General features: G+C 56.3%; 1 protein-coding gene across 2 annotated transcripts; it reads right to left on the bottom strand.

Annotated features, from left to right (window-relative positions):
* Positions 1 to 1022: 1022 nt before the first annotated feature.
* Positions 1023 to 21861, bottom strand: SLC4A8 (solute carrier family 4 member 8). 2 transcript variants are annotated; one of them, XM_053967374.1, is made up of 25 exons: positions 21723 to 21861; positions 16598 to 16679; positions 15745 to 15879; positions 15211 to 15346; positions 14365 to 14525; positions 13697 to 13882; positions 12793 to 12881; positions 12526 to 12683; positions 12104 to 12191; positions 11361 to 11507; positions 11109 to 11200; positions 10573 to 10747; positions 10176 to 10309; positions 9077 to 9322; positions 8880 to 8985; positions 7688 to 7849; positions 6977 to 7090; positions 6362 to 6523; positions 5587 to 5838; positions 5100 to 5168; positions 4446 to 4619; positions 3285 to 3422; positions 2605 to 2702; positions 2070 to 2173; positions 1023 to 1341 (listed from the first exon to the last, which is right to left on the bottom strand). In XM_053967374.1, exons 1-24 carry the CDS (start codon positions 21765 to 21767, stop codon positions 2086 to 2088), a joined length of 3237 nt encoding a protein of 1078 aa, XP_053823349.1. In that variant the 5' UTR covers positions 21768 to 21861; the 3' UTR covers positions 1023 to 1341; positions 2070 to 2085. The 2 variants fall into 2 exon arrangements, with proteins under 2 accessions (XP_053823349.1, XP_053823350.1); XM_053967375.1 differs by having other exon boundaries at positions 12793 to 12842.
* Between the last annotated feature and the right edge of the window lie 851 nt (positions 21862 to 22712).

The following is a 22712-nucleotide window of genomic DNA, read 5'->3' as shown; positions in this document are numbered from 1 at the left end:
TCTCCAGAATTTACTTCATTTTTCAGCCTCCTCTGCTTCCTGAAGGCCCAAGGCAGCTTTTCCTGCTCTGCCACTGCCCATCCCAGGCTGGCAGGAGTGAAACCCCACTTCCCAAATCCCCATCCATCAAATCTGGTGGAGTTTTGCCCTGCTTGGGGAGGTGGAACCTCCATCCTTACAAAGCAATTCCACATCTTCTTCTCCCCAACCATTGTCCTCTTGGGGTGGTTCCATGCAGGAAAAGGCTCCCGGATGGGTGGGATGAGCTGATGGCAGGAGTGGTCACGCTCCTGTCCCAGCTGCATATTCCAAGAGGCTGGAGCACATTCCAAGCATCCCGAGGGCTGGGGAAGCACCTTTTCCTCTGAAATGTCCTCCCTTCCCAGCTCCACAGCCCCTGCCTCAGCCACACATTCCAGGGGGACACCCGAGCCCCCCAAGCCCCCAAAATGTGGGGAGAGCTTCAGGACCTTCGCCACTCCCCAGCCTCTCCCTGTGAAACAGCAGGGAAAAGGAACAGGCACTTCCCAGTTCCCTGCCAGGCCAGAAGAGGCTTTGCAAGGACAGGGGTGAAGGAAAATCCAGAGTCCAGGGAGGTGACAGGAAGAGAAGTGGAGGAACAAGGGCTGGGATTCTGGGGGTGCAGAGCTCCACATCTCACCTGGCTGCTCCCACCACCAAAATCCAGGGATTTTATTTTTAAGCTTCCCTTATGGACATTTTAGAGCTGACTAAAAAGGGACATTTCTGGATTTTACCGCTTTCAGGCTGGCAGCAGAGCCCAAAAAGAACCCTCAAAGAAGATGGGAAAATGGAGCATAGGGAGAAAATGGTTTTCCTTTGGGTTATCCCGAGTGCTCAGGGGTGGTTCATCCCAATTTCTGAGATGCTCCCAATGCTGTTCCACCATGGAGAGCATTCCTCTTGTACCAGTAAGAGACAGAAGTTATCCAAAGGAGGGTCCCAAACCAGACCAAAACCCCAGCTGTGAGGAAGGAGAAGGCACCAGATCGAGCAGGGAATGGTTTTGTACATTCAGAGTTTATATTTTGGAAAAAAAAAAAAAAAATAAAAAAAAAAGAGGAAGGAGAGGAAGAATTCGAGATTAAAAAAATAGAACTGATGGGAAGCGGTAGCGGAGCCTCCACCACTGCACAACACACGCACACGAGGACACACGAGGCTGGACAACACGGATCCCCGGGACACAGCAGCCCGGGGAACGGGAAACGCTGCATGGCTTTATGGGACCCCTCGGGTGGGAAACGAGCCGCTCCTCCGTGTCTGCCTTGGCACATCCCTGAGTCACATTCCTGCTCCTCGACGGCGGCGTCGAGGCGCCTAAACGTGGGGATGGGGGGAAAAGAGGGAAAGGAGGGGGGAAGACCCAGAATCAGTGGAATCAGAGATCTGTGGAATTGTTCAGGTTGGAAAAGGTGTTTAAGATCATCCAATCCAACCGTCGACCACCAAGTTCACCACTGGCCGTGTCCCCAGGTGCCACATCCAAGTTTATGGAACTCTTCCAGGGATGATGGCTCCCCCCCGCCCCTGGCAGCTGTGCCAGGGCTTGCACAACCTTTCCATGAAGGAATTTTCCCCAGTATCCAACCTGAACCTTCCCTGGTCAACCTGAGGCTGTTCCCTCCCCTCCTGTCCCTGTTCTGGGAGCAGATCCTGAACCCCCCCAGCTGTCCCCTCCTCTCAGGGAGCTGTGCAGAGCCACAGGGTCCCCCCTGAGCCTCCTTCTCCCCAGGCTGAGCCCCTTTCCAGCTCTTAGGAGCTCTCCAGACCCTTCCCCTGCTGCTCCAGCCCTTCTCCAGCTCCACTCCTAGCTCTGGAGATGCCCCCAGCCCCTCAAAGCCTCTCAGTCTGATCCCAGGATTCCAGGTGTAGCTCCCACACTTCCCTGCAGAGAGGAGCCGGTGGCCATGGTCCTGCTGCCGGTGGCTGTGGTCCTGCTGCCTGTTCCCAGGAACGTGCCCCCTGCTCAGCAGCACTGGCCAGAGCGCAGGGAGGCCGTGGGCACGTGCTGTCCCCACAAGGCCACGCCACAGCTGAGCCTTTACCTCCTTCCCTCCGGCTTCAGAGCGTTTCTGTGTTCATGGTCAGAGCCTTCCACACCGTGGTCTTGGACATCTCGTCCGAAATGTTGATCTCGGAAGGATCAGCCCTGCAAGGAATATTCCACACGGTTTTCCATGAGGATGGGTCTGATCCCACCAGGAGCATTGGCAGCAGCCAGAGGAACAGGAGGGCCTGGAAAACCGGAGCTCAGCTGCTGAGGATGGTTTGGCTGGATGAGGAATTTTGGGAATCAAGCCCCAGAGCTGCAGACCCACAGATGGTGTTTCCCCCTGTGACCTCTTAGGTGGGAGCAGGAGGGTCTCCAGATCCCAGAAAGCCACTGGTGAGGTAGTTTTGGGATAAAACAGGAATTACGCAGCCACTGTGTGGGGTCAGAGCTCTGCCATCACCTCCTAAATTGCCAGTAAATTGGGATTTTCCCACTGAGATGACTGGGGATAAATCTGCAGGTGGAGAAACCTGAGCCAGACACTTCCCACTGATCCTGCCGGGGGTCCTGACCTGAGGGGTCTTTACCTGTCATTGCTGGGCTTTGGGGTGTCCACCCTGCTGGTCTTGCCCAGCTTCAGCTGAACAGAATTCGCAGCAGCTGCTTCCATCATTTTCTGGGACTCCTGAAAAGAGACGAGTCGAGTTCTCTCTCCTTGATCCAAGAGGGGATAAATGAAATTCCAGTAAAAACCTGGCATGCTGCCCTCTCCTCTGAGCCACAGCACCTTTAGCAGCAGGAAAAGACCTTCCCCTGTGGGTGTGTTTGGGGTTAGTAACACTGCTGGGAGCAAACTCTCACAGAAATATAATAATTATTTTCATTATAATAAAAACGATAACGATGTCTCTGTTCAAGTGTGAAACTCTCTCCAAATTTAGGGAAAAAAGTTCAGAATGTGGGATCCAGGCTATGAGATCTGTTTGATTCAGTTCGGATGTTCCCCAACAGCTGCTGCCCAGAGGAGCTCTGGATTCCCCATCCCTTCCCCAGCCTGGCAGTGCCCAAGGCCAGGCTGGATGAGCTTGAGGCACCCTGGGACAGTGGGAAATGTCCTTACCCACAGCAGGGCTGGCACTGGGTGGACTTTAATGTCCATTCCCACCCAACCCATTCCATGGTCCCACAATTCCATGATCTAAGGATGAGCTGTGACAGGAACAGGGAATCTCACAGGCCAGAGGAGATTCCCAGCCCCTGGCGTTACCTCCTCTTCTTTGGCTTCATTTTTGGCATCGTCCAACTTCTTCTTCTTGCTTTCTGGCATGAGGTCATCCAGGAAGCTGAGCTCCCGCTTGGAGAAGCAGAAATCCATCACTTTCCGGACAAAAACGAGAGCCAAAACCTTCGGGAAGGAAAGGGAAGATGGGTAAGGCTTCCCATCCCTCAGAGCTGCGAGCACTGGGAGCACCAAGGGGCGCTGGGAGCACCAGGAATACTGGGAACACTGGGAATACTGGGAACACGGTGTCCTGGATTGCAAGGCAAGTGTGTGTTCTATGTCTGTTAGAAATGGGGCAGTTATCTCCCGTTAATTGGGCAGTTTTCTTCTGTTAATTATCCAGTTTTCTTCTGTTCATGGGGCAGCTTTTCTTTATCTCTCCCACAACCAATCCTCCCTCCTCTCCAGGAGATCTCTTCTGTTCATGAGCCATTAATTATTAATTATCTTCTGCTCATGGCCACTGAGTGTCCCTGCATGGCTGAGAAAATTCCATCATCCCATGGGGAGAGGCTGTGCCCAGGGGGAGCAGCCAAGCATTCCTACCTGGATACAATCTGAGGCTTTGGGACACCACAGCAGCCTGTGCCCATTGCATTCCCAGAGGAGCAGCTTTCTGCCCCACTGCATTCCCAGAGGAGCAGCTTTCTGCCCCACTGCATTCCCAGAGGAGCAGCTTTCTGCCCCACTGCATTCCCAGAGGGAGCCCAGGCCCATCTCCAGCAGCCCTGGAGCTCCAGAGGAAAACTCCAGCCTTGTCCAGGATCCTGCTCCAGCAGAAGCACAGCTGGCACTGCAGGAGGGCTGAGCCCCCATGGAATGGCACTGCTGCCACCACCCTGACCCACAGCGGGTCAGGCCTGTTCTGACTCTGGCAGGGTCGTTTTGTATTACTGCTTTTTAATATTTTATTTTTATTTTCCTCCCTAATAAAGAATTGTTATTCCTATTCCCATATCTTTGCCTGAGCACCCCTTAATTTCAAAATTATAACAATTTGGAGGGAGGGGGGTTGCATTTTCCATTTCAGGGAAGGCTCCTGCCTTCCTCAGCAGACACCTGGCTTTCCAAACCCTGACAACCAGGAATACTGGGAACACTGGGGATACTGGGAACACCAGGAACGCTGTCTCCACCGTCTCTCACCATCATGGGGAAGATGATGGCAGCGCGGGAAGCTTTGATGGCCCAGAGCAGCACGAGGCAGAGCAGCTGGATGAGGGTGAAGAGGTGCACCTTGCGCAGGGGCACGTGGCGCAGGTAGATGAAATCGGGCTGGTGCTTGGCCGGCATCCAGAACAGCTTCAGGCGGTCAAAGAACTGCAGGGGAAAGGGAGCACTGCCACAGCTCCTGCAGCTGCTGAGACGTGGAGATTTTAGGAGCAAGGAGAAATCCGGGATCCCCTTCTGTTCCTCCTGGGAGCAGCACCTGTTTTCCCTTTGCTCCATGCAAAAACCACCTGGCTTTGCCCACCAAATTCCAAATTATTCCAGGGTTTTCTCTTGTCAGCATCTCCTGGCCCTAGGAATCCCCCAGCGAGGATTCCCAGTGGAATTTCCTTCCCTTCACACGGAATTCTGCCAATTTCCCATCACCAAACACCAACCTGTCCTAAAGCCTGAAACAGAGAGCGCTGAACTGCCTCTCCCAGTGCTGAACTGGGCCCTCTCAGCCCTAAAATCTTCCTGAGCCTCCACCCATCAGTCCCTGACAAAACCCATTTGAATTTCCTGCTCTCAGAGACATTTTTTCCCATCCCAAGGCCTTCAGGGAGAGGACATTCCCTGGAACCGCCGTACCTGGATTCCTCGGAGTGACGAGACCCCCATGTACAGAAAGACCCCGTAAAGCACTGGCATCGGGATAAACTGGGGGGAAAAAATGCAATCAATAATGGCTTTAAATTTCATTTGCAGTATTGCCACTCTCTCTCACCACTCCTTTCTCAGGTACTGCCTGAGGATTCCCAGTTTTCCCATGCTGGATTTTATCCAGCACGGATTTTGTTCTCTCCAATCCAGCTGGGAAGGGCAGGGATGGACCAGCTTTGGTGGGATCAAGCCAGGATCCCTCTCACTACAGAGGGTCTGGAGGACACCTGGGAATTAAGGGATTTGTCTTGTTTGCTTGGCTTGAGTTCCCCAGGCTGGGTCTGAAGGGCTGGGAAGTCACCGAGGCTGGCTCCCATCCTACCTTTGGCATCACCTCCTTGGGGAGAGAGGCCCGAATTTTACATCCCCTCCCAAACTCCTGTGGGTCACCAGGGGGTTTCCACCCCGCTCTCACCTTGAGCACGGAGGTGAAGAAAACGGAGCAGCCCATGAGCACGAAGATCATCAGGCCAGTGACTCTCTGCTCCCGGATCCCCAGGAACTTGGGCTGCTCGCCCGGCGCGGAGCAGTCCGACTCCACTTTGAGGCTGTTGACGTGGGTGATGGACAGGACCGTGGCGGCCACGAACCAGGGCAGCCCCATCACCGAGCACACCCCGAGCATCACGGCCACCATGAACAGGTCCAGGTGGTACCCGCAGCCTTTCTGGGGAGTGAAAACGGAACAGGAGCATCCCTCAGGGACCAGGACAACACCACGGGTGGGGCTCAAACCCTGCTCAAGCACAGGTCAACTTCTGGAAAATTTAAATAAGGTTTGAAATAAGAACTAAAACCAAAGGTGGATTTGATGTCTTGCACAAAAATCCAGCAAGATCAGACAAAGTGGGTCTGGAGGCTTCTCAGAAATAATTTTAAAATTGATTATTTTTTCATTCATAAAGAAATCCCCACCACTTGCAGGTAGGACATGGCTCTGAGTGATCCCTGGAGCTCATTGAGATCCCTTCTCAGCTGCCAATGATATTTGAAAAAAAAAACCCACCTTTCTATTCTCCAATATTCACTTGCTGCTCCCAAAAGTTGCCATCCCCTCCCTGTGTCGAGGAGAGCTCCTGCCACACATCCTGGTGTTATCCCAAACCTTCCCAAAGTGTTTGGGACAGGAGCTTGTCCCAGCCCCGCAGCCCGAGCGGGGTGAGGAGGGGGTGACCCCTGCAGCCCCTCACCTTGAGCCTGTGCTCCTTCCTGTTGACGATGACGGCCGTGATCTGCTGGTCCATGAAGATGAGGATGGTGCAGAGCAGGGCCGGGATGAGGGCGGCCAGCACCGTCCACCACGGGTTGGGCCCAATGGGGTTGATGAGCCACCCACGGTCATCCCTGGTGGGCTGCAGCACAGGGGGGATCAGCTCCCAGCCCAAACCCTTCCCTGGCCTCCGTGCCCCTCCATCCCTGTGTCCAAGCATTTCCCAGCCCTGGCTTCATGTCACCCTCTCCCAGGGCACTTCGCAGTGCCAGTGTTGTCTGTCCCAGAGTCCCCTCTCCCCTGTTTTTGGGGCTGTCTTCCTGAAAGTCAGGAAGGAATTGATGCACTTGGATGTGGCAGAGGAAATGCTCACACCACCAGCAGCTCCTCCAGCCCAGCCCTGTCCTGCTGGAGATGATTCTCCTGTCCAGTGTCTGGTTTTGGGGCTGTACATGATTTCCATGGGGAATCGATGCACTTGGATGTGGAAGAGGAGATGGTTCCACCACCAGCACCTCCTCCAGCCCTGCCCTGCCTTCACCTGGTGGCACCTGAGGTGCCAAAAGCCTTCTCCACCAATCCCCAAGCCCGTTACCTTGAACATATGGGGGACGTGGAGCTTGGGGGACGGGATCCCGATCCCAAGGTCGATGAGCACCATGATGACAATGGTGAGGAACACAGCAAAGTCACTCACTGTGGATCGGACCTGGGGCAAGAAACCGCGGCTCAGAGGGGCCAGGAAACCTGGGGACATCCACAGCGTTAGGGCTGGTTAATCCCTAAAATCCCTCCACTCCGAGGACATGCAGCCAACTCCCTTGGGTGGATGTTGCTGCCATGTTGGAGATCTGAGGATCTGGTGTGGGACAGTAGAAAGAGTTTAATTAGGGGGAAAATTCAAATTTTAATTCAGATGTTAACAAAAATATTAAAAATAAGGAAAGGTGCCACACTTCTGGGTAAAATGGGAATAAGGCGCTGAGGCATCATTCATTCCTGTTTTTCCATGGCAACTTCTCATTCGAATGCCACTCCAGAAAATGATGCTCAGAAGGGGAAAAGAAATAAATAACTTTGGAAGAGCTGATTTCCCACTGCCTGAGCCAAAAAACATCGCTCTGGAACAGGTTGTGAGGCAGGTGGGGAATGCTACAGCCCCTCTGCACTCATGGAAACGAGGGAGGAACATCCAAGGTCAGCGTTTCCCAGCCTGACTGAGCGGTGGCCAATCCTTCCGAGCTCCAGGAATGGCATTTTGGGAAAGGAGCATGGAATCTGTCCCAGGCCATCACCTTCTACCTACTCTGGTTGGGAAGTAACGGCTGGTTTTAAACTTCTTCAACAAACTCGACAGGACAAAGGTGGAGAAGAAGAGGATGCAGCACCAGAAGAGGACGTTGGGCGCGTAGGGGCCGTTGCGTCCGCAGGCAGGTCCGTGGAACTCCCCATGCAAAGAGCGACATTCCTGGAGAAACAGAGCATCAGGACACGGAGGAAAACCAGGATAACAGGGGGGGTTGGGGGTCTTGGTGCAAGATCTTCTATGATAACATGGAAGTTATCTATGGCAGATAACTTCTATCTGCCATAGAGGTTATAAATATGAATATATCAATAGATTATAAATATATCTGTCTATTATAAATATGTAAATATTTATATCTATAAATACATAGAAACATATAAATATATTATTATATTATAATATATTAATATAAATCTGTGGATGATTTATATATAAATATAAATATTCGTGTATTTGTATAATGTAAATATGGGCAGCAGCAGCTGAGCAAGTGACACACGGAGCTGGAATTACACAGAGGGGAGCAGAGGCGGGGTGTGGTGGGACACCACGGACCTACGGCACGTCCTCCGCTCCACCAGGGTTGAGGAAAACACTGGAGGGGAAGGAAAAGCTGGAAATTTGAGGATAAAGAGGGAGCAGGGAAGGAGGGCTGGGACAACCATGTGGGAAAAAGAGACAAATCATCCCTTTGCAGTCGGGGCTCTCAGGACAAGGCCAAAAGGGGCTGGAGATGTCCCAGAGAGCTCCAGTCCCACACCTGGGCTCTGCTTCCAGGGACAATCCCTGTGGGGCTGCTCAGACATGCAAATTTATGCGAGACCCTTGGACAGCAGGGCCTGGAGTCATTAGGAACCAATTAAGGGAACCAATCACTGCCTTCAGGCAGGAACTTCAGTCCTTCAAACGCTCCAGGAATCAAAGTGCTCCCTTAACCTTGATCGAGGTCCCACAGCCCGGCTGAGGGGGACAGCTGGGGACAAAGTGAGCTGGGGCAGGTGGGCTGGACCAGGGGGGCTGGGCACCCCTGGGCTCTCCTTCCCTGGACCAAACAGGTTAAAAGGACTCATGAGGTTTAAGCAGGGGCTTCTCAGAGCTCTTTGAAGCCCAAAGTCACCTGAAGATGGTGGCTTTGGCACCTGTGAACGCCCCTGGCCTCCCTGAGGAAGTGGTGGCCCAGGGCACTTACGGTCACTGTGAGGTTTGCCCAGGTGATTCCCGACACGTTGATCCCGCTGCTCCGCCAGGACCGCAAGGTCTCGTTGCTGGGATGAGCCGGGGGCTCGCACTTACAGCTGGAGGAGGGAAACCAGGACAGGGCTGAGGGAACAGTGCCGGGACAAGCCCGGAGGCACCTGCTGGGTGGGGGAGGAGGAGAACACCCACTAATAGATGGTGAGGAGGTCCAGCTTGCTGTGCATGTGCACGGGGAAAGTCTCCCACAGGTGGCTCAGCTTCTCCAGGGCCTCGTAGATGAAGATGATGCAGATGAGGGAGGCGAAGGCCTCCTCGGTGAAGCGGGTGATGTAGCACACCAGGCAGCTGGCGTCCGTGGCCACCAGCACCACGCAGAAGAACGCGGTCCAGAGCCCGATGCACGTCCGCAGGGACAGATAGGAGAGCGTGTATTCCCTGGCAAACCACAAAAACTCCTGGGGGAAAGGCCAGCACAGGCCTCGGAGCCGAGCCTTTCTCCAGAGAAAATTAGGAGCGATGGGGGAGCGTGTGGAGGTTGCAGGTGGTAATTGAGGTTTCCATGTCCTTGAGGTTGCAGGGTATGGGTGGAGAAGCCAAGTGTTTAATTAGCATTAATTAACGTTGTCTTAATGCCTTGAAGGCTGATGGAGGTTGTGGAAAGTTCTCCCATGTCCCCCAGAGCCCTGACACCAAAACCAGCTGGGTTTGCCCCGGTCACCCACAGTCAGCCTGGGGGTGAATGAGAAGTTTAATTCTGGTGAGAGGGGTTCATCCCACACCAAAGTCACCAGGATGAAAGGACTGTCATAGAAAAGAGCTATTTCCCAGGAAAAGATCCCATTTGTTCAATAAAATCCCCAAAACTCAAAATATTCCAATTGAACTACATGGATATTTGGGCAAAATCTATTTATTCTTCCAGCCAAAACCAGGTTTAAAAGTTTTGTACTCAGTGGAAAACAGACCCTCTGTGAGGGTCCCAAACCAGAGTCATTTGTCTCACCTTCCTTGGGCATCCACCCAGAGCCTCTGGTTCCTCCTCCTCCCACTGCTTCATTTTAACCCTAAAATCCCAAAGTGACCCCAAGCCAAAAACCCCAAACAACCCACAAGCCCACAGACCCTCACCCTTCCTGCACGACAGCAGCAGCAGGAAACCTCTGTGACCCAGCAAACAACTTAAATCTGACAATTCCCACCAAGAAAATGAGAAGAAAAACATCTTCTCTCTGCCCAAAAAAAAGAAAAAAAATCTTTTCCCCAGAAGAATAGAAGACAAACATCTCACTTGCAGAATTTGTAGAGAATCTTCTCAAAGACCAGGACGGGTCCAGTGCTGCCGAGGATGGTGAGGGGTTGGCCAGCAAAGAGAGAATAAACCACGCCCGTCATGGATGCTCCCAGCAGTGACTCCATGGCACTCTGGCAGGGAAGAGAGGGAGCAGGGAGGAAATAAATCATTAAGGAAAAAAGCCTCCCAAGAAGCCCAAAGGAAGTTCACAGCAGCGAAGAGATTTCAAAGGTTATGGAGCGGATTGGGTTGGAAGGGAACAACGGGTTGGGTTGGCAGGGGCTGGTTTGGGCTCCAAACACTCCCCACGAGCAGGGACGCTTCCCACCAGTCCAGGGGGGTTCATGTGGGGCGCCTCCCCCTCCCCACACTCCCTACGGAGAGCGGAGCTCACAATGTGGCCGTGGGTTGCCTCCCCCAGCAGTCCCCCGAAGGTGATGACGGGGGACATGCAGGCGCAGTAAAGGAACAGGAAGGACGCCAGGCACTGCAGGCTCAGACCGTCCCTGAAGTCACTCCAGAACCACGGCGCCTTGCGCTTCACGTCCAGGACCAGACCTCCAAAGAGCCTGCAGGGAGGGAGGGAAGACCAGGCTGTTCCCGTGGGAGAGCACCTTTGGCTTCCTTTGGGCAGAAAATGCTTTTGCCTGGAGGTGTTTCCACACCTGCCCCGCCCCACAGGGAGGAAACCCGAGTGTGCTGATGCTGGGGCTGGGCCCACCTGCCCAGGTGTCCCCCCTGCCCAGATCTCCCACCTTCCCAGGCCTCCTCCCTGCCCAGGTGTCCCCCCTGCCCAGCCCAGGGGACCAAGGTGGCAACGTGCAGCCCTTTCACTGAACCAGGTGACCCCAAAAGCTGCTGGAAGGGAAGGTCCCTGCTCAGATTTTGGGGGCAAAACAGAAGAAGGCCCCAAACCAGGAAAGCTCCCACCTCCCAGTCCGCTCCAGTTCAGGACCACTGTGTTTCTCTGGTTTGCTGTGGGAAGAACTCTCATCCAGAGCTCCCGGCATCTTCCTCTTTTCCTGTGGACACGGAATTCAGCTCAAAACAGGTATTTTTCAGGTACTTTATCAACCACCTGCTTGTTGTGCTCCTGGCCTGGGTGTGACTGTGCCAAACTGGGAATTCCAAGTTTACCAGAATCTGGGGTGTTGTGCTGCCCGTCCCCCTTGCAGCACCCACCTGGGAGGGGACGTTTTTGGGGGGCTCGATTCGGATGGATGGGTCCCACTCTCCTGGAGGCAACACCGTGACCTGATCCAGGAACTCGTCGATGCCAGCCACGAGGTCAGCCCGGTCCTTGGCTTTGTAGGCAACGTCATGGAAAACCTGCCCAGAGGAGACCCCCAGGTGAGAGCACAACCCACCCCAGGTGTCCTCACCTGGGCAGCGCCCCTTTGGCTATGGCAGGATCATCTTCCCCAGATCTCCTGCTGGGAATGGCAGCTGGAAATGTTCCCCCAGCAGGAGAAATCTGGGCATTGTGGCGCTTGTAATCATCTCCTCCATGAGGTCACCGTCCCTCATGGCTTTGAGGAGAAGTTCTACCACCCTGGCAATGCCACCCCTGGGATGGTGCCAGCCCTGGATGTGGGGAGGATGAGGTGAAGGATGAATCCCAGGTGGGATTTCAGCCCTGCCCCCCATGGCCACACTGGAGGTGTTGGCTTAAAGGGGAGAAGTTCTTCTGGCCCAGGCGATGCCACCACTGGGGACAATGTCCTGGGTACCCCGTAGGGCAGGATGGGGTGCAGGGTGCACCCAGAGGGGATTTCAGCCCCCAGGATTTGGGGTGATGTAAATCTGCCTGGTTTGGGGGGTGAATGAAGGGCTGGGACAGCAAATCCTCTTCCTCACTGCTCCAGGGACAGGGAATGGTGAAGAACCCCAAAAGTGACCCAGAAGTCCCCCTTATCTCATCACACCTCATCCGTCATGGTGGTGGCCATGGACCTGCCAATCTCATGGTACTGATGGGCTTTTCCTCCTGGCCCCAGCAGAACAAAGAGGAACCTGGACAAGGAAAACCAAACGGAGAGAGGGGAATGTGGCTTCACCCCAAGAGCACCCAGGGAAATCCCTGGGACCTTAAGGGGAAACGTGTTGGTTCCCCACCTCCTCTGTGGGTTGAATTGCTCACCAAAACCAATCACAAATCTCATTTTGGGGCCAATTCCATTGAAATTAGTTCGTAGGGTTCAAAGATCCAGCAGGGAAGGGACGAAGGTGAGGAGCAGCATGGGAGAAACATGCAGCTCCCACTTGTTCCCTTGGGCCCCAAATTGTGGGGCAATTTCAGGTGGGTTTGGGGTTTTTTAAATAAAAATGTTGTGCTTCTCCTTCAGACCTTGTTGGGATGGGAACTTCTGTCATTCCCGACAGGAGCACGGCCGGGGTCAGGCGGACAAAGGCCACGAGGGGCTGGTGGAGGAAATCCAGCTCTCCCACCAGCACGTTGGATGCCTCTGCTCCGCTGGGAATCTTCTTCATGAAGTGCAGCTCCGCCTGGGCAGGAGCAGCCATTCTCAGGCAACCCCCCAAAAACGAAGCCCTCAGGGCCCCCCAGGGCCTCTCTCATCCCCCTGGAGGAGTGGGAGAGGTGCAGGGGTCTCACCTTGCTCAGGTCCATGGCACTGGTCTCAGGGGTCACCCCATTTTTAGCTTCTGCAGTGGTGGGAGATGGGTGAGGGGTGAGGGTTTGGGCTGGGAGGAAAGAGAAACTCAGAAAGGGATGAAAGGAGGAGCTGGGGTGTTTGTTATTGGCCAGAACAAGTCTAATGCGGACAAAGTCACCCAGAAATCCCCATCTGGTGGCAAAGCCTGGAGAAACCCTCACCTGGTGTCAAATCCCTGGAGAAACCTTCACCTTGTGGTAAAGCCTGGCAGAAACCTCCAGCTGGTGCTAAAACCTGGCAAAAACCTCATCAGGCTCTAAGCCCTGAAGGACCCTTACCTGACTCCAAACCACGCAGAACCTCACCTGCTCCAAACCACGCAGAACCTCACCTGGCCCCAAACCACACAGAGCCTCACCTGGCCCCAAACCACACAGAACATCACCTGGCTCCAAACCACACAGAACCTCACCTGGCCCCAAACCACACAGAACATCACCTGGCCCCAAACCACACAGAGCCTCACCTGGCCCGAGACCCCACAGAGCCTCACCTGGCCCCAAACCACACAGAACCTCACCTGGTTCCATGCCTACAGAACATCACCTGGCCCCAAACCACACAGAACATCACCTGGCTCCATACCCCACAGAACATCACCTGGTTCCATACCCCGCAGAACCTCACCTGGTTCCATACCCTCTGGAATCTCACCTGGCCCCAGACCCCACAGAACCTCACCTGGCCCCAAACCACACAGAATCTCACCTGGCTCCAAGCCACACAGAACCTCACCTGGCCCCAGACCCCACAGAGCCTCACCTGGCCCCAGACCCCACAGAGCCTCACCTGGCCCAAGACCCCACAGAGCCTCACCTGGCCCCAGACCCCACAGAGCCTCACCTGGCTTCTCAAGCAGGTGCAGGTCCTGCTTCTTGCTGACATCAGCAAAGGAGCGCACGATGGGCAGGAGGTTGTTCCTTTTCCTCTCGTTCTGGTGGTGGTGCTTCTTCAGCAGCACCTCCCGAACCTTGGCCCGCGTGCGCTCGTCGAACTCCGGCGACGGCTCCTGCTGGGCCAGGATCAGGTCTGGGTGGGACAGGGACACGAGGTCAGAGCATGGACCTGCCCTGCCAGGGCCACTCTGCCTTCAAAGCCCTGAACCCCGGCTTTTAGAATAGTAAAAATTCTACTTTTTACTGCAGAATATTCTCCTTTTTGCTGCAGAATATTCTCCTTTTTATTGCAGAATATACTCCTTTTTATTACAGAATAGTCTCCCTTTTACTGCAGAATATTCATTTTGCTGCAGAACATTCTCCTTTCTGCTGCAGAATATTCTCTTTTTTACTGCAGAATATTCTCTTTTTTTACTGCAGGACATTCTCCTTTTTTGCTGCAGAACTTTGCTCCCGTCGCTCTCTAACCCAAAAAATCACTTTCCAAAGGACCGCGCGTGGCCAGCAAGAGCTGCGCAGCCGAACCCCGCTGACATCCCAGGGCCGCCGCCAGGACAGCTGGGATCCCCGAGCCCTGGGGCAGGATTTCCCGGGAGCGAGCCCCCTGGGTACCGGCGATGTCCTCGACGCTGGTGGCGCGCGCGTCCAGCAGCACGGTGCCGTTGATGATGCAGCTGCGCAGCTCGAAGAGGCTGTGCAGGGACAGCGTGGCCACGTAGGGCTTGCTCCAGCGCTCGCCCCCGTCCTCCACGTCCTCCTCAAACTTCAGCCACCTGTGGATTCGGGGTGGGATCAGCCAGAGGAAAAACGGCTCCAGCCCTGCAGCCCCTCGGATAAAACCGCGGAGTGGCTGGAGGAGGTTCCTGCTGCTGGGGAAGTTCCGTATCCCAGGGAACAGGGACTCCTCTGCCACCCCAGCTGGCAGCAGGGATCACGGAATCCCGGAATATCCTCGGCTGGAAGGGACCCACAAGGATCAGAGTGCAACCCCTGTCCCTGTGCAGGACACCCCAACAATCCCACTTAGAGCTGTCCCCGACCTCGGGAAACATGGAATCATGGAATATCCAGAGGTGGAAGGGACCTGTGAGGATCACAGGACCATGGAAACTCTGGAATTAGAAGGGACCCACAAGGACCATCAAGTCCAACTTCTGGCCCAGGATGACCCTGAAAATTCCACTAATCCCCAAACCCCTTTGTCCAAGCCTTCCCTGACCTCTAGAACCATGGAATCTCCTAAGTGGGAAGAGACCCACAAAGATCATCAAGTCCAATCCCTGGCCCTGCCCAGACACCCCAAAATCCCACCCTGTCCCAGAGAGCTCTGGCAGCCTTGGGGCTGTGACCATTCCCTGGGGAGCTGTTCCAGCAGGGGAAGATCCTTTTCCCAGTATCCAACCTAAACCCCTCCTGCCACAGCTTCCTGCCATTCCCACATCCCAGGGATTTATTTACCTGGCTGTCTCCTTCCACTCGGCATCTTCCCCCTCCTTCACGCAGATCTCGTCCAGCTCCGTGAACAAGTCGTGGGGGACGTGCTGCTCATCCTCCTCCGTGCCCAGGATGAACTGGACCCGCTGGGATGGGGTGTCTGGGGACAGGAGGAGATTCCCCATCCCATCAGCGAGCCTGGATCCATCCAGGTACGCTCACATTCCAGTGGCATCCCACTGGGACCAGTCCAGCCATAAATGCTGGGCTGGCCCCTCTCCCACGGCTCTCTCTGGGCTCTCACAGAGCCACGGGGAAGGTGGAGCCCCCATCCCATGCTCCATAAGGATGGGCTGCTTTCCTTCCTTCCCCACACCTCCAGTTTTACACCAGGATCCCTAAATCCATTACGGATTTAACTCCAAAACCAGAGACAAGCTTGGAAAAGGGGGAATCTTGCTTTAAAAAACCCCACTTTTCCTCAGCAAAACAGCCACCCAAAGCATCCAGAGGGAGCTGGCTGGGAAGTGCCGTGGTGGCCGGCCCAGCAGGACTTACAGTGGTATCCCTGCTCCGCGGGGACCGGCTCCTTCTCCCGCTCCCGTCTCCGGTGCTTCTGGCTGTGGGCGCGGTGGTGCCGGTGGCTCTGGCGCACCAGCGGCATCCGCACGCCCACGTACAGGGTCCGGTGGCCTGGGAAAACGGGATGGTGGCAATGACTGGTGGCCCAGCCACTCCAGGAGGGAGCCACAGAGTCAGGGACGCTCCTCAGTGGGAAGGGACCCGCAAGGTTCATCAAGGCCCCACTCAGGACACCCCAAAAGTCCCACAGCGCCTTCCCTTCATGTAAATTTCAGTGGATCCCTGACTTTCCCAGACTTGTCCTTTTTTCCAAGCCCATTTTACTCAAATGTCACACAAAGGGGTGGTTTGGGGGTCACCTAAATGTGCCCTGAAAGCACCAAAACCCTTCTCAAATTCCAGCTGCCAACACCACCACCAACCCTCAGGTTTGCTCATTAAGCAGGAGATAATACAATAATCATAGCTTTGAAATCTTTTTATGGCAGAAGGTGACAAGGAAAGATCAAAGGAGCCCCATGACGATGAACTCCAGGAGGAAAACAGGGAATCTGCACCACATCAGATGATTCTCCTGCCCTCTCCAAGCTGGGAGCAGCTGCTGTGGGAAAAGCAGATGGGAATTATCCAACCCCGTGGACACATTTCACAGCGGGGCCTCCACCAGGGCTTTAAAAGCCATCGCATTAAAAAAGAAATCATTAATGTTGTTTAATCAGGAACCACAACGAGTTTTGCTGCTCTTGATGTGACACCAGGCAAGGGACATTGCAGGGGCTTTTTCCCAGGGCCTGGTGGCCCCTCCAGCAGGATCCCAGCAGGATCTCACCTTCCAGCTCCTCCTTCTCGTAGTGGATGTTGACCACATTGCTCGTCCTGCCCTGGTCAATCACAGCCTCCTCGTCGTGTCTCTAATGAGGAGAAGTGAAAATTCGGGGATGGGTCTGTGGAGCTCCCTCCACCCTCCCTGTCCCTCCACCATTCCATGAGGATCACAACTTCTCCTCCAGGCACAGCCCAAAAAACAAGGACTTGTGGGAGGTTCTTTTCCCAATCCCAAATAAACCCACCCGTGTTGTACACGATGGGAATCTGGAAGGGTTACTGTGGGGGGAGAGGGACCTCAGACCCAAATTTGGGCATTTCAGACCTAAAAATACTCAACCGCCTGCTCTGTTTTTGTGGTTCATTTCTTCAAAAAGAAAAAATACACAGGCATTTGCAAGCTGGGGGAAAAGAGCCACCCTTGGTCTCAGGGTGGTCCCTGCAGGACTCCCTGGGTGGCTCTTGGCCACAGGACGTGGCCACCAATGACCTCCAAAAGCCTTCAAGGTCCTGCAGAGGCCCAGGCTCCCCTTGATGCGAGTTCTCCATGGAAAACAGCGTTTCCCATCTTTTAACTGAGATTTCTGAGCAGCCTGGGCTCATGGGAAGTATCCCTGTCCATGGCAGAGGGGTGGAGCAGCATCGTCCGATGGTTTTCCAGCCCAAAAAAATCCATTATTCTTTTATGCTTCAAATACTGAAGGAAAGACATCACCACTGCTCACCTTCCCCTTCCCTGTGCCCCCAGACAATCCAAGAAAACCAAAATCCCATCATCTGTGCAAACAAAGACCCTGCAATGCCCAACAACCCATATTTTCTATCAGTTTCCCAATTATTCCTCATTTAAAGGCTCAAGGGGAAGGTTTGGGATGATTGAGTGGATGAGGTTCATCCTCACCTTGGTGCCATCCTGGCAACCAAAAATGATTCAAACAACAAAAACCACACCCAGATTTTGATTCCTGAAACTGAGGGTGGAAAAGGAGCAAAATCCTGAGGGAACTGGGGGAACTGGTGGGGCTGCTGGATGAAATTCCAGGAGCAAGAGCTCCCCCGTGCCCGGGGAACCAGCTCAGAGCAGCCACAGCTGGAATTTGTGAGGGAAGTTTCCAACGCCGTCGGGCAGACGCTGCCCTTGTACTGCTAATGATGCCATGAGGTTATTGGGAAATGGAGAATAAAGAATGGATCACGATTTCAGCTGGAATTACTCTCAGGGAATCTGCTCCCCCGAATTCCCGCTTTAACCGACGGATGGGAAACCTTCGTGTGCCAGGCACTGGTGAGTGCGATGAGGAGGAGGAACAAACATTCCTGCTGGGGATGAGTTGCTGGTCCCTGAGCTCCAATTCCAGAGTTCACTGTCGCTCCCTCTGCCTGCTCCTGGACTTGCCCACGTTGCCCAGCAGCCGGATTTTCCTGCGCCAGTGGCTCCTCCGTCCTCGCTCCAGTGGCATCCACCACCACCCTCCTGCCCTTCCCAGCACCCTGCTCCCTCCAGAGCTGCCAAAAGGGACTAAACCCCAACCCTGCAGAAGGCACAGGCTGAAAGGGCTCCGTAAATCACAATTTAAAATGGGAATTTTAATAAAATGGCAAATTTGAGCACACCTGTGGCAGTGGGAGTAAACAGAGGTTTGGGAGTGGCAGATTCAAACCTCCCGTTGGTGATACAGGCAGCCTCTTTCTCCCCAAAAACCACATTTTGTCAAACCTCCCCTCCTGCACTCCAGGGAAGCTCCAGCAGGATTTGGGGGAGTTTTCCCTCCATCGGGGATGCACAGCCCCCAGGGGAGCCCCGGGATTCTGCCAGGAAGGATCACGTTGTCACTGCTGTGACCTTGTGGGTCCCTTCCCCTTCAGGCTGTTCCTTCATCCTCGTGTCAGTCCCCTCTTTTGGGGGACTCCAGATGGATCGGGGGGTCACATTCCCTCAGGACAAGGTGGCACCTTGTGTCCCTCAGCTCCAGAGACAAAAAGGGACGGGATCAGAATCCAGGGTGCCAACCCAGGGATTGTTTACACTCCCCAAAACTCTGCCCACTTGGAAATCACAGTGGAGGGGAAGAATCCAGCTCTGGCTTATGGAAAATTCTGCGGAATGGGGTGAAAAACACCACATCCTGCCAGGGGAAGGACATCAGCCTTCGGGTGGATTTTAAACCCAAATTCCCAAAGAACAAGTGAGGTACAAACTGTCAGGAAAAGAAACATCGTGGGCAGGGCTGATTTCCATCCAAATTTCCTGCAGAAAGTCAGGGAATTCCTGGAAGGTCTTGCTTTGGCACAATCCCCATCCCTTGGGGATCCTCATCAGCCAGAGCCAGTCCTGCCACGGGACAGAGGCTCCGGACAAGCCCCGTTTTTCCTCTCCTCCCTCTCCAGCTCTGCCCGACTTCCCGAGCTGAGCTAATCCGGCTTCTGCATCCTCCAGACTCGTTTGCTTTAATGAGCTCCCTCCCCGGCGCCGCCGGACTCAAAGGTCACCTGCCCGGAAAGGTGACCCGGCTGTAAAATGACCCGGCCGGGGAAGGTGACACCGAGGGCTGGGCAGGGAAAATCCCGCCGGGACCCAAGCTCGGAGCCCCACTGTGGGTTATTAACCAGGATTGAGGCTCCAGGAGATTTAGGAAGGGCAGGTGGGCACCTGTGGGTCCGGGGATGCTCCGAGGGTTTGGGACCCGCCGTGGGTTTGGGACGGGATGGAGCAGGCAGGGGGAGGGCTCCAAAGCCGAGTTATCCCAGGATACCTGGGTGGGTACCAGCCTTCCCTCTCCAACCTCCTCCACTGCCAACAGCCTGGGAACCACCAAATCATCCAAACTGGGCTGGAAAGGGGGTGCCGAGCTTGGCATCACTCACCCTGGAGTTTCAGAGCAGCCAGAGTTGTTTCAATTTGCTGTTTTCTAAGGAAAAGACTCAATTTGGCTGCCTGGAAGTTGTTTTCTGGGGAGACTGAAAGGAATTGTTGCTGCTAGGGGTGAAATGAGGAATGGCTGGAGCAAGGCAGGAAAACCCATTTCCATCCCCCTCCATGTCACGAGCTCAGTGTGTCCTGTCCCCCTCTCCAAATTCATATTTTGTTGGGATTTTGTGTCCCCCGCAGAGATTTTTGGGAGTTCTGCCTCAGTTTTCCCGAATCCCTGCAACTCCTCAGGTTAGGAAAGAAAAGCTCCTGCTCTGGGGATGTTTTAGGGTAACTGAGGATGAGGAAAAGCCCCAAGCAGAGACTCAGGACCAGCCCTGACCCCCCTTGGTCCCCAGCCCAGAGCACACCGGGAGCAGCCACCAGCAGCACTGGGAGGATTGATGTCACCCACCTCACCCGAGGTGTAATTAATCATTAATTAATAACTGACCCACTGTTCTGATGGGATGAGGGTAACAGGGGCTACCTGGGGGCTGCTGAGGCGGCAGAGAGACCCCCCCTCACCCCTCCCTCCTGCTGGACAAAGCCCTGGGGTCCCGTGGGCCGTGCCACCCCCAGGGACCCCTCTGGCTCCTGGGCCGGGGTCTGAGCTGGGACTGGGGGAGGGGACAAAATGGGACCCCCAAAATGGGGCTGGGGAGGGAGCCGCTGGTCACAGCCGAGCGTCACCAGGACACGATGGTCACCGGCGCCGGGGGAGCAGAACCTCCGTTCGCACTGTAATTGCCGGGCAGATTCATTAATTGCCAGCCTCTCATTAATTAATTCCCCGCCTGTCGTGGTCACCCGGAGCAGCTCCGGCCGGTCCTGTGGGTGCGGGGCAGGGGAGGACAGGGACAAGGAGACGCTGAAAGGGAGGGACAGCCCAGGAGCCCCCTGCGCCCCTCCTGCCCCGGCACGGGGCAAGCCCTGAGCCCCCAGACGGCAGAGCTGTGGTGGGGGGACAGTGAGGGGGGACAGAGATGGGGGACAGTGAGGGGGGGACAGTGACAGGGGGACAGTGACAGGGGACAGTGACGGGGGGGGACAGTGACGGGGGGACAGTGAGGGGGGGACAGTGAGGGGGGGACAGTGAGGGGGGGACAGTGAGGGGGGACAGAGATGGGGGGACAGTGAGGGGGGGACAGAGATGGGGGGACAGTGACAGGGGGGACAGTGAGGGGGGGACAGTGACGGGGGGACAGTGACAGGGGGGGACAGTGACAGGGGGACAGTGACAGGGGACAGTGACAGGGGACAGTGAGGGGGGGGACAGTGAGGGGGGGACAGTGACAGGGGGGACAGTGACAGGGGGACAGTGACGGGGGGACAGTGACAGGGGGACAGTGACGGGGGGACAGTGAGGGGGGGACAGTGACAGGGGGACAGTGACGGGGGGACAGTGAGGGGGGGGACAGTGACAGGGGGGACAGTGAGGGGGGGACAGTGACAGGGGGACAGTGACAGGGGGGACAGTGGGGGGGGACAGTGACAGGGGGACAGTGACAGGGGGGACAGTGACAGGGGGACAGTGAGGGGGGGACAGTGACAGGGGGGACAGTGAGGGGGGGACAGTGACAGGGGGACAGTGAGGGGGGGACAGAGATGACAGTGACAGGGACAGTGAGGGGGGGACAGTGACAGGGGGGACAGTGAGGGGGGGACAGAGATGGGGGGACAGTGACAGGGGACAGTGAGGGGGGACAGTGAGGGGGGGACAGTGACAGGGGGACAGTGACGGGGGGACAGTGACAGGGGGGGGACAGTGACAGGGGGACAGTGACAGGGGGACAGTGACGGGGCACCTGGGGCTCTGCGGGGACAGTGGCCTTTGTCTCCTCTCCAAAGGGCCGATCGGGGGAGGAGGGGGCAGGAGGGAGGGGAGGCACATCCAGATGCAGAGGAGGAGCCCCGGTGAGGACCCCCCGGCAGGCCCCACGCGGGTGCCCTTTCCCCCTCTTCCCCTCCCTCCTGCGCCCACCTTGAGCCCCTCTCGCCCCCCCTTTCAGAGGCCGGGCTCCCACACCCCCGGCACCCCAATTCACAGACACCTCTCCCCCGCCGATGCCCTTCAGCCCCCCTCGCACGCCCCTTGCCCCCCTCCCCTGCAGATTCCTCCCCTCCCCGCCCCTCCCCTCGGTCGGAAATGCCGCAGTGAAGCAGGCACGGAGCATCCTCGGCCGCCCCGGGGGCACCGGGCATCGCCCCGCGGCCCCACCTGGTAACTGAGGATCCCATCGGGCTCGTTGCTGCCGGCGGGCATGGCTGGGCCCGGGCACCCCCCCGGGGTGGGGGCCAGGGGGGGCCGCCGGTGCCGCTCACACCGGCTCCGGCATCGCCCGGTGCCGGGGCCAAACCCCGCCCAGGCCGGCGGGGGGAGGAGGAGGAGGAGGAGGAGGAGGAGGAGGAGGAGGAGGCAGGGCCAGGAGGGGCGATGCCCGGCGGGTTTGCTGCGGCCGCGCTTCGGCAGCGCCCCCGGCCCCCAGCCCCGATTGCCTCCAGCAGCGCTCTGACCCCTCCGCCTCCGAAACGTCCCCAGGATCCTCCTGCTGCCCCCCCCAGCATCACCCCCATCTTCCCTCCCGCGCCTGCCCTCGGCTGACCCCCAGCCCCCCCGGCCACCCCCAATTCCCTGCAGCATTCAGTGCCCCCCTCCAGAACTGCCCCCTCCCAGGTGCCCTGCAGCAGCACCCCGGGATCCTCCTGATCGCCCCCGGTGTCACCCCGAGTCCCCTCTCAGCCCATCCCCCAAGCACCACCCCGGGCCCTCTGGCATTTCAGTGCCCCCCCTACAGAGCCATCGCCCACCCTCGGTGCCCCCCAGCACCGTCCTGACCCCCCAGCACCGTCCTGACCCCCCAGCACCGTCCTGGTACCCTCCAAGACCATTCTGGTACCCCCAGCACCACCCCCAACTCTGCTTCTCACTGTCCCTTGATCCCCTCAAGCTTCCCCCTCGGATCCTCTCCGGTGTCACCCCCAAATCCCCTCAGACCCCCCCAGCCCCTCCACCATCCCTCCCACGCATCACCTTCAGCACCATCCTGACCCCCCATGGTCATCCTGACCCCCCCAGACCCATCCTGTTCCTCCCCAGCACCACCCTGTCCCCCCAGCTCACTCCCACCCCCTCGGGAATCTCCCAGACCCCATCACCTGCCCCCCAGCCCCCCATGTCCCCCCCCGTCCCCTTCCACCATCTCCCACC

This window comes from Vidua chalybeata, chromosome 30, assembly GCF_026979565.1.
Source record: "Vidua chalybeata isolate OUT-0048 chromosome 30, bVidCha1 merged haplotype, whole genome shotgun sequence".
Lineage (NCBI taxonomy): Eukaryota > Metazoa > Chordata > Aves > Passeriformes > Viduidae > Vidua > Vidua chalybeata.
Note: the sequence above shows the minus strand (reverse complement) of the source record. Positions and strands in the feature narration are given on the sequence as shown.